Genomic DNA, 12,500 nt, shown 5'->3' on the forward strand with positions numbered 1-12,500 from the left:
CCCTATCCCACCCGCATCACACATGCACACACACACACACACACCTCCACCCCACACTACCTAAACCATACCGCATCCACCCGCTCACCCACATATACGGTCTCCACCCTCCCACCCCTCACACACACAAACACATTTCCACCACAACCCTACCCCCTCCTACCCCCCCCCACATACCCACTACTCTCCCCCATCTTCCTCCTCCCCCTGCACACTCCCCCCACAAACCTCCACCCCCACCCTCTACCCCCCAACCCCATCCCACCCCACCCCAACAAATGCATACACAATCCCACCACTATCTTAGCTCCCCCTACCCCCGAACAACTCTCTCCCCTCATCACCCCCCCCACCCACACATTCCACTCCTCCCCGTCACCCCCACCACCCCCCAACGCTACCGTACCACCCACCCGCCAAATCTCCTCCCCCCTCCTCTCCTGCTCATCCCGCTATACACAACCCCCTTCTCCCCCTGAATACCCCCTCCTTCCCGTCACCTCCACCCTCAACCCCTCCACGACTCCACCCCCTTCCCACAAACGCAGCCACCCCCCCCCCCACACACACACTCACCCCTCACCCCACCTATCCCCCGCCCCCCACACACATCCACAACACACACTCACAGAGGACGACGAGGGTAAGCCAGGCCTCAGTCCGCCCGACAGGGTTGCTGACCTCCACTGTGTAGTTCCCAGCCCGCTCAGGCGTCACGTCGACCACCCGCAATGGGGGCGACTCCACCGTCCCCCCGCCGTACCCCCCCACACTCCCCCCAGTCACGTTGACCTCCTCGTGACGCCACTGCACGTGCTGCGCGGAAGGGTAGGCGGCGACAGTGACGTGGAGGGTGACGTTCTCTCCGGACAGGGCCTGCGTCACGGGCGTGGGCACCGTGAGGATTGGTGCGTCTGAGGAGAGAGACACGGTATGGAGCCAATTGGAGCAGCGAGGGTCATGATGATGAGGAGGAGGATGAGGAGGAGGAGGAGGAGGATGTGGATGAGGATGATGATGATGATGATGACACGGTTTGGAGCCCTTTGCAGCAGCGAGAGTCGTGATGATGACGAAGAGGAGGACCATGATGATGATGACAGTGATGATGATGAAGATGGTGATGGCGGTGGCGGTGGTGGTGATAGTAATGATAATCATGATGATAATGATAATAATAATGAAATAATGACAACAATAAAAAAAACTAATAATAATAATAATGATAACAACGATGATGATGATGATGATGATGATGATAATAATAATAACAATATGAGAACAATAATGATAACAATAAAAAAACAAACAATAATGATGATGATGATAATGATGATGATAGTAATAATAATAATAATAATGATGATGATTACAATAAAAAAAAATAATGATAATGATAATGATGATGATAATAATAATAATAATAATAATAATAAGAAGAATGATGATGATTATAATAACGATAATAATGATGATGATAATAACAACAATAATCATTGCACTGGTGATAATGATGGATTTAAAAAAAAGTAATAATAACAACAACAACAACAACACCACCATTAACAACAACGACGACAACAACAACAATAATAAGTATAATGATAACAACAACAACAACAACAACAGCAATAATAGTTTACTTTTATATAGCGCTATGATGTACTCAGAAGCAAGCCCAAAGCGCTTTACAAATCCAGCACTTAAAACTCGAATGGGGTTAACACGTAAGATGAGTTGGAAACACGAAAAAAAAAAAAAAAAAGAAAAAAAAAAAAAAAAAAAAAAAAAAAAAAAAAAAAAAAAAAAAAGAAAAGAAAAGAAAAAGAAAAAAACACACTTGTTAATATTGTAAAAGTAACAATACAATATCCACAAAGTAACACACTGCCCATGTAAAAAAAAAAAAAAAAAAAAAATCTTACGCTTCAGCATACATACACAAGGACCTGAACAAACTGCTGAGATAAGAATAATCAACATTTATATATGTATAAAGGAATACAGCTATAATTTGCGCACGAGTGGTTAAAAAAAAAAAGAAAAAAAAGGCGAAATAAAGCGCAGGACACAAGAGGTAGAACGGGTGTGTCTCGGAAATCATTCTGCCATTTGAACCACACCACCGCTCCCCCCCACCCCCAACTATTCCACCCCTATCCTCACCAATCGCCCAACACACACACACACACACACACATCGGGAACAGACACACAGCTGGGTAGAACGTACCCCCCCCCCCCCCCCCACACCTTCCCCATGCCCCCCAGCTCCCCCACACCCCTCCTCACACACGCACACACACTACACACACACACATCGGGAACAGACACACAGCTGGGCAGAACGTACCCCCCCCCCCCAATACCTGCCCCATGCCCCCCAGCTCCCCCACCTCCCTCCTCACACACACACACACACACACACACAGACACACACACAATCAGGAACAGACACACAGCTGGGCAGAACGTACCCCCCCCCATACCTGCCCCATGCCCCCCAGCTCCTCCACACCCCCCTCCTCACACACGCACACACACTACACACACACACACACACACACACAAACACACACATCGGGAACAGACACACAGCTGGGCAGAACGTACCCCCCCATACCTGCCCCATGCCCCCCGGCTCCCCCACCTCCCTCCTCACACACACACACACACACACTACACACACACACACACACTACACACACACACACACATCGGGAACAGACACACACCTGGGCAGAACGTACCCCCCCCCACACCTCCCCTATGCCCGCAGCTCCTCCACACCCCTCCTCACACACGCACACACACAACACACACACACACATCGGGAACAGACACACAGCTGGGCAGAACGTACCCCCCCACACACCTCCCCCATGCCCCCCAGCTCCCCCACCCCCCTCCTCACACACACACATCGGGAACAGACATACAGCTGGGCAGAACGTACCCCCCCCCCCCCAATACCTGCCCCATGCCCCCCAGCTCCCCCACCCCCTCCTCACACACACACACACACACAGACACAGACACACACGCACACGCACACACACACACACACACACAGCAGAGCCCTGGACGTCATTCTACTTACATCGGATGGTGAGGGTCATGCCGGTACTGGTGCTGGACCCCACAGAGTTGTCGGCCGTGCAGTTGTAAACGCCAGCGTCCCCCGGCACCGCACTGAGGATGGTCAGACTGGGTGTACCCGGGGTGGCCCCGGAGTACCTCCCAGTGTCGGAAGTGTTCAACGCTTGTCCCCCTTTGTACCATGTGACGGACGTGACTTCCGGTTTGGCGTCGACGGTGCAAAGGAGGGTGATAATTTGCGATTCTGTGCCGTTCACGGTGTCTTCGACAGTTATCAGCGGAAGGTCTGCATACATGTGGGAAGGCATGAGGGAAGAACATGAAACACAAAGCATCAGTGGTCAGTTTCCACTGACCGGCAGCTGTTTTGATGGGCCAGCGTCGTCAGTGAGCAACTTTGTCACGTGCCCAAGTTTTAGTGTGCAAAGTACATCAATGCACGATCAATCAGCACAATAACCACCGGGATATAATCATTAGCAGACTTGATTCTTTATGAGACACAGAACTGTTCCCAAACAATGCAACATAAAAAAAACAGAATAAAACAAAGTCCGAAAACCCAGAGAATTTCAATGTTTTTTATTAGCGATGAAACAAACAAAACTTCCCAGACGTCACAAAAATGTGACGTTTTGTTGAACAACACTCGTAGGGGGGGCGCTGCACTCCTGAACGCATCACCAACATTCTCCACTTTTCTGGCGATCGTGAGAGAGGGGCCTGGGTTTCGGTAAAGCTCCTCTCCGTCCACTCAGTGACGTTGTCTACCCACTTCTTTTCTTTCGCTGTCTGCCTCGTCTCCCTGCACTCTTCTCTGAAGGATGGTCTTGCAGAGCTCGTCGGATCCTGTCTCGTGGTCATACCATCTCTTTCTTCTTTTCTTCATCTCGCTCACTACGATCAGCTTCGGATCCACTCCACTTACGCATACCCAGATTCAAACTCTCGACTGTTGGCCGCCGTTCTTTCTCTGTCTCTGGACCTTGCAATTGGAATGAACTTCCTCGCTTCGTCAAATCTCCACACTCAGCTCTTTCAAGTCTGGCCTTAAAACCCACCTCTTCCCAAAGTAGCCTCCTCTTTCCTGCCTCTTCCTTGTCTTTAGTTTCTCCAGTTTTAGAGTTATGCGTGCGTGAGAATGACTGGTGCGAAAGCGCTTAGATTTGTCTATGCACAAGATTCAGCGCTATATAAGTACCATTATTATTATCATTCACTGTGGTCGGGAGGACATCATACTGACCAACGTGCTGCTTCTTACTTCTCCGTCTTTGAAGGAGATGCCAAGGAGTTTCCTGAAGCACCTCATTTTCACTGCTTGGATCCTTATTTATGTATTTATTATTATTATTATTATTATTTTTTGTATCTCTAGAGACATCTTTCTATAGCGTGTGTTCTTGAAGCTCTATGTTCTGCTGTAAGAGTGTAGGACTTGCATGCATACGAGAAAAAAGAGAGAACCAGTGCATATATCAGCTTCAGATTTGTTCTGAGACTGAGGTTCTTATCTCTCCACATGGGCTTCAGTCTTGCCGGTGATGTTGCCGTCTGCACAGCTTTTGCTGGTGTTTCGGCCTTGGACTCTTCTTCGCTGATGATGGCTCCAATGGAGTGATGGCCTGGAGGTAACGCGTCCGCCTAGGAAGCGAGAGAATCTGACCGCGCTGGTTCGAATCACGGATCAGCCGCCGATATTTTCTCCCCCCCCACTAGACTTTGAGTGGTGGTCTGGACGCTAGTCATTCGGATGAGACGATAAACCAAGGTCCCGTGTGCTAGCATGCACTTAGCGCACGTAAAAGAACCCACGGCAATAAAAGGGTTGTTCCTGACAAAATTCTGTAGAAAAATCCACTTCGTTAGGGAAAACAAATAAAACTGCACGTAGGAAAAAAAATGGGTGGTAGCCCGAATTTCACACAGAGAAATCTGTTGTGATAAAAAGAAATACAAACACAAAATCACAAATACAAATGTACCTGTTTCCAGCTGTTTATCGCTGACATTGAACTTGGCCTTGATTGGGTCTTTTTGCTGTTTGTCATGAGTTTAGCTTTCTCGGCGCTGATCTTCATTTTGTATTTCTCTCTCTCTCTCTCTTTTTTTGTTGTTGTTGTCACAGCATATTTCTCTGTGTGAAATTCGGGCTGCTCTTCCCAGGGAGAACGCGTCGCTACACTTAGAGCGCCATCCATTTTTTTTGGTTGTATTTTTTCCTGCGTACAGTTTTGTTTGTTTTTCCTATCGAAGTGAATTTTTCTACAGAATTTTGCCAGGGACAACCCTTTTGTTGCCGTGAGTTCTTTTACGTGCGCTAAGTGCATGCTGCTCCACACAGGACCTCGGTTTATCGTCTCATCCGAATGACTAGCGTCCAGGCCACCACTCAAGGTCTCGTGGAGGGGGAGAAGAGAAAATATTGGCGACTGAGCCGTGATTCGAACCAGCGCGGTCAGATTCTCTCGCTTCCTAGGCGGACGCGTTACCTCTAGGCCATCTCTCCACGTACTTTCGTACTTGATTGATGTTTCGTCCAAAGAATGCATGCTGATTTGCACAGCCAGGTCCCTCCAGTCTTTGTCTGTGTGAATCACGGCTCTGTTATAGTGGTGATGAACATACCTGTCGAAAAAACAACACAACGATGTTAGATGCATATGTGGAGAACATATATCTAGCAACCATATAATATTCGAATGTCAGAATCTAAAATGTTTTTTTTTTTTTACCAGACTTCACCAAAAGTTCTTTTGAATGTGTTATTAACAATTCCAATATGTTATTTGCTGTTGCAGAAGGTTTGCTGCGTAGTCCAATAGGACATTTGTTATAGTTGTTTGATGTTGGCGTTTATAACGTTTCCATTTTCCCTAGCGTTGTCTGTCCCTATTCACCCCCCACACATACACAAACTTTTACCCCCACCCCCCTCCCACAACCCCTACCCCCATGTTTGTTTTTTTTCCCCATCTAATATCACTTCAAGTGGAAAGACGTTAACTCTCTCCATACGAACGGCGAAAGAGACGACGTTAACAACGTTTCACCCCAATTACCATCATCAAAATATTGCAAGCGGAAGGCTCTTATACTGAAGAGGTGAATGTTGACAAAGAATACCACAATTCTGACGACGGAAGCTAAAGCTTGGGTCAATCAGACACCCACTGGACATCCGAGGGGTCTGTGTAGAGGAGAAGAGAGGACTGGCCGTACTGAGTGAGTTAAACTGAAGACGAACGAACACAACGATGTAGTTGACAAATCGTCCAGAAATATAACATTCCTCCTGAAGGCTACAGGAGCTGCTCTATAATTATCGACCTTACACAGCACTTTCGATTTCCTCTGGTTTTGTGTCAGGTTTGTTTTCGATTGAAACATTGTCCGGGTTTCCGGTCATACTGTCAAATTGGACAAGATAAGACAAGATACGATACGATACGATACGATACGATACGATAAGATAAGATTAGAATATTTTCTTATCTCACAAAGAGAAATTTTTCGCAAGATAAAAAAGCATGAATCTTACCAAAAGAAGAAGAAGAAGATGTTGATGGCGATGGTGATGATAAAGAAGAAGATGAAGAAGAAGACGATATGTTGATGATGACGATGATGAAGAAGAAGATGTTGAAGAAGAAGAAGAAGAAGTTGATGATGATGGTGATGATGATGATGATGATGTTGATGAAGCAGAAGAAGGAGAAGAAGAACTAGTGGCAGTAGTAGTAGTAGTAGTGGTAGTAGTAGTAGTAGTGGTAGTAGTAGTGGTAGTAGTAGTAGTAGAAGAAGAAGAAGAAGAAGAACTAGTGGCAGTAGTAGTAGTAGTAGTGTAGTAGTAGTAGTAGTAGTAGTAGAAAAAGAAGAGACAGAATCCAGTCACCAATACGAATTTACAACTGAAGATTACTGACAAAACAAAAGTCGCACACACCAGACATGTCCCTGTCAATTGGTGTTATTAGTAAATCTGAACAACGGAAGGATGGCCTTACCCATCTTCACTGATAAAAGATCACTGATTTCCACTGACACAGAGCTTAACTGTGTGCACGGAAATCTGACAGGCCTTACAGTAGTGCTGTCCTGCGGCGAATTTTCGTTTCGCTGTTCCTCATTCGCCGTAATTATCAGCCATCAGTTCTCCTTCCATTGCTACAATTACTGTGATTTAAACAACATTGAATTCTCCCTTATAGCGTTTTTTTTGTGTGTGCGTGTTCTGATTGGTAGGTAAATGCTCCCACTGAAGCAATGATTGCGTTATCACTAATATCAATCACTTCATATTGTTTAGCATCGGTACATCTGTATCTGCCGTTATGTCATACCCATCGTGGGACATCATAACCATTGTATCATGACTTTTTAATTTTTATAAATTATTTTCTTTTTACTAAATGCTGGGCTCGTCAATAGTTAACACACCTGCACCCCCTCGCCCCCCCCCCCCGTAGCATACATACACACACACACGCGCGCGCCTGCACAGACACACACACACACACACACGCGCGCGTTCCCGATTACAATAGGATTGCAAATTTTCCGCTAAAGGTAGCAAAGGTAGCAATAAAAGCAACACATATTTCTGTTCAATAAAACATCAACCAAATCACGTAATTTTTTTTTCTAAAAAAACAAAACAACAACAACAACACACAAAAAAACGGGTAAAATCCCCCCAAAAAACAACAACCATAACCAGCCACGTCAATATTTCTGACACAAATCTTTTGTATCTTTCTCCACCCACTGAATTCCTTCCAACTTTTCCATTTGCACCATTATGGTGATAATCATTTCAGTGACTCAACGTTGTCAGTAGACACTTACCGTAAACAACGATGACGGCATGGCGTAAAACTGGCACGTGATCAGGACAGCACAACCCCCCCAAAAAAACCCACCAAGATGGCGAGATCAATGAAAACGGCGTCAACTTGATGGCGACGTCCTCTTGAAGCTGACTCATCTGATAAATCACTTGATGAATACCGATGCGAGGGTGATAATACTTCACGATTCACAAATTTTGGAAAGAGAGAAAAAAATCTCACAAGTGAACCTTAAAAGTTTCTGTGTGTGTGTGTGTGTGTGTGTGTGTGTGTGTGTGTGTGTGTGTGTGATGGTAACAAACGGCAACCCAAACCTTTAGGACGTCTTTTGGTTTTGAATGGTTCAAAGCACTTGGTCGATTTTGTGTCAGATTTAGTGAAACTTAGTGATAGTCTTAATTTTCTTTGCGACTAAAAAACAACAAACAAACAAAAAAACAACAACAACAAAACAAACAACAACCCCAACCAACCAAACAAAAACCAACCTGAAATCAAATAAGATCTGAAATTCAGCATCTCTATACACGCAAACAGCAAACCAGAAAACGATTCCATCATACCATACTAACCATCTTTGGAGAAACACACACACTTGAAGTTCTTTTTTTGCTTTTTTCCCCCCATATCATAGAAATATTCATGTGTTTATGACATATAAAGTCTTAGTTAAACATAACAGCTTATGTAAAGAAATGGGAACAAGCTGAAGAAGAAGAAGAAGAAAAAAAAAGGAAGAAGAAGAAGAAGAAGAAGAAGAAGAAGAAGAAGAAGAAGAAGAAGAAGAAGAAGAAACAAAACAAAAACAAAACCGAAAACAAACAACCCCCCCCAAAAAAAAAAACAAAACAAAAAAAAAACACACACACAAAAAAGAAGTAAAAGAAGAAGAAAAACAAGAACATGAACAAGAAGGGCAATACGAACAATAGGAAGAAGAAGAAGAAGAAGAAGAAGAAGTTATGTAAAAGAATCTTCTCACACCAACCATACATACACTGGCGGAAAAGCAGCAAAGATTAGCAAAGACTGGCAATCACAACTTGGCAAAGGAAAAGCAGAAAACAAAGGTAGCCAAAAGAAAGTTGGAAACAAGCAAAACACATCAGCTGCTATAACTTTTCAATCAAAACAAAAGCAAAAGAAAAATGTCTGATTCATTAAATAAAAAGAAAAACAACAACCGTGAATGTTTTAGAACTGAAAACATAACACTACCAGTCAACAAGCATATTAATTAACCATTCACAATCAGTATAGTCGCTAAGACTGCTAACTAGACAGTCTTTCCTAATAAAAAGAATCAACCAAGCAAAATCTGTTTCAAAGAAATAAACCCGGAAAAACCAACCAAACAAACAAAAAAACCAAACCTACTTTCACATGATTAAGAACGTTGTTCACGCTAACAAGATTAACTTCACATTCTTCTCATATGAAATGATAGATAAAACATTTAAAAAAAAAAATCGTGCGCACACAGGTAAAAATCCCAACATTCTTATCAATCTTTTTTTTCCAAATGTACATAGTCATTCTTTTCCCAGTTTCATACAAAAATGTCATTTATCTGTTACGAAGCTAGTGTTTATCATTGTGTATGGCTTGCACAAATATTAACACAACAATTCTACTTTTCTTTAATTATTTGTACAGGATATATAAAAACACTTTTGAAAACAGCAACGTTTTATCAACATTAGCGGAGACAGCAATATTTGTACGTTGTGTTTGCATTTTGAATGTTGTACACACTCAGAAATAGCACTATCAAGTTTGGCGAAATATTATATATAGGCAAAAGCATTCTAGCAAACAGGAAAAGAAGAACCATTTACGCTTCAGTTTGGTTTTATGAACATGACATAATCAATATTTCTGTTGTGTAAGATGAACTGAGATTGAATCTAATGCTGAAGAAATTTTGCAGAATGCGAATTTTGGTACCCAAATTAAACATCTGAAAAGACTTTCACGAAACTTTAAACATCTTTTTGTCTCTCTCTCTCTGTGTCTGTCTTTCTCTCTCTCCTAACAATTGTAGCAAACACAATATCACCTCTTTCTCTTGACGAGCCGCGTTAAACTTAATTGTCATAACAAGCATAACATTACTATTTCTCTATATATCACACGCTCTCTCCCTCTCTCTCTTTCTCTCTCTCTCTCTTTCTCATACACACGCACGCACGCGCGCGCACACACACACGCATACACATATCTATGTATGCATCTATGTATCTATGTATGTATGTATGTATCTATCCATAAAGTGCATGGCTTCATTCACGGTTTCGTCTGCTCAGTATCCCCAAACCAAACACCAGTCCATTAACCGTCACCACACAACAATATCCCAATACCAGTCTTAGTCAAAGGAGCACACACACACACACACACACACACACACACAAGCGCGTGCAAAGGATATGTACATATATACGCCAGTATGGAAATATACAATAATCATGTCGAACAGCACACATTCAAATAATGATATTATATATATATGTATAAATATTTTTATTACACAGACTATGATAAAACAAACACGCTTGCGCAGAAATACATGCTTGCACAAACGAACATGTAACACGTGCACATTCACATGATACTTCCAGACTATCTCTCTCTCTCTTTCTCTGACTGTCTGTCCGTCTCTCTGTCTCTGTCTCTCACACATATGCACGCGTGCACACAAACACCATCCCACCTCCATTCCATCCTTCCCGACACCAAACGTCTCATCTCCCCCCCACCCCGAACCCCCCCCCCCCCCACGCTTAACCCCACCACTGTTCCACCCTCCCCTCAGGCCCCCCCTCCCCCTTCTCACCGCTAAATTCAGACACACGCACGTTGGCGCCATAACCCCGCCCCCTCCCTCCGCCATTCGCCCCCCTCTCTTCCCCACCCCGCCTCCTCACCGCTACGTTCACACTCACAGTGGATCTCCACGGGCACGTTGGCGCCAAATCCCACCCCCCCCCCCTACCCACACCCACCTCCTTCCACCAACCACCCTAGAGACCCCCTTCTCCTTCTCACATCCGCTACGTTCAGACTCATCGTGGATCTCCACGAGCAGTAGGCGCCATGTACCCCCCCCCCTCCAATGCCTCCCCTCCCCACCCCCTCATCGCTACGTTCAGACTTACAGTGGATCACCACGCGCACGTTGGCGCCATATCCAACCCACCCCAACCCCCAATTCCCCCTCTCTTTCTTCCTCCCCCCCGCCACCACCAATCCCTCCCCACGCCGCCCCTCAGCGCTACGTTCACACTCACAGTGGATCACCACGAGCACCTAGGGGCCATATCCCCCCCCCCCATCCCTCCTATCCCTCCTCACCCCCTACCCCCTCACCGCTGCGTTCAGACTCTCAGACTCACAGTGGATCTCCACGCGCACGTTGGCGCCATATCCTCCTCCCCCTCCAATCCCTCCTCACCCCCTTCCCCCTTACCGCTACGTTGATACTCTCAGACTCACAATGATGTCCACGCGCACGTTGGCGCCATATCTCGCTCCCCAACCCGCAAGTCCCCCTCTCTCTCTACCCCTCCACCCCACCCCCTCACCGCTACGTCACGTTCAGACTCACAGCGAATCTCCACGAGCACCTAGGGGCCATATCCCCCCTTCCCTCTCTCTCCCCGCCCATCCCCCCCCCCTCACCACTACTTTCAGACTCTCAGACTCACAATGGATCTCCACGCGCACGTTGGCGCCATAACCCCGCCCCCCCCCCCAACCCCCACCCTCTATTCACCCCCCTCTCTTCCCCTCCACCCCACCCACGTTCACACTCACGGTGGATCTCCACGAGCACGTTGGCGCCATATCCCACCCCACCCCAACCCCCTCCAAAATCTCTCTCTCTCTCCCCGCCCCGCCCCTCCCAACCCCACACCCCCTCGCCGCTATTTTTCAGACTCTCAGACTCACAGTGGATCTCCACGCGCACGTTGGCGCCGTAGCCCCGGTCTACGTCGTTGTCGGCAGCGCACTGGTACAGTCCCTCATCACTGGAGGCCAGAGCCCTGATGGTCAGGCTGGGCGTGCTTGCTGTGCCCCCGGAGTACTTGGCTGGGTTGGCGGCCGAATTGATCAGGGCTTTGCTCCTGTCGGCGAGAAAGTGTTTCCATATGTTTGTTTTTGTGTGTGTGTGTGTGTGTGTGTGTGTGTGTGTGTGTGTGTGTGTGTGTGTGTGTGTGTGTATGGAGGTTGGGAGTGGGGTGGGGGTGGGGTGAAGGTGTGTGAAGAGGAAGAAGGGAGGGAAGAGGGGAGGGTGAGATGGTACGCTTTGAATGTGGTCTATTATATATATAGAAGAAGAAGAAGAAGAAGAAGAAGAAGGAGGAGGAGGAGGAGGAGGAGGAGGAGAACAACAACAACAACAACAACAACAAGTAGGAGGAAGAGGAGGAAGAAGAAGAAGGAGAAAAAGAAGAAGGAGGAGGAGGAAGAGAAGAAGAAGAAGAAGAAGAAGAAGAAGGAGGAAGAGGAACAGCAGCAGCAGCAGCAGCAGCAGAAGAAGACGAAGAAG

At 46.0% G+C, this 12,500-nt stretch overlaps 1 protein-coding gene across 1 annotated transcript in view; it reads right to left on the bottom strand.

Moving 5' to 3' along the window:
* The window catches only part of LOC143291442 (B-cell receptor CD22-like), a 91,714-nt gene that overhangs the window by 15,018 nt on the left and 64,196 nt on the right, over positions 1-12,500 (bottom strand). The window contains exon 8 of the mRNA XM_076601305.1: positions 11,900-12,075. Within this exon, the coding sequence (XP_076457420.1) occupies positions 11,900-12,075 (176 nt within the window). The remainder of the gene's footprint in view (positions 1-11,899; positions 12,076-12,500) is intronic.

Source organism: Babylonia areolata, chromosome 17 (assembly GCF_041734735.1).
Source record: "Babylonia areolata isolate BAREFJ2019XMU chromosome 17, ASM4173473v1, whole genome shotgun sequence".
Lineage (NCBI taxonomy): Eukaryota > Metazoa > Mollusca > Gastropoda > Neogastropoda > Buccinidae > Babylonia > Babylonia areolata.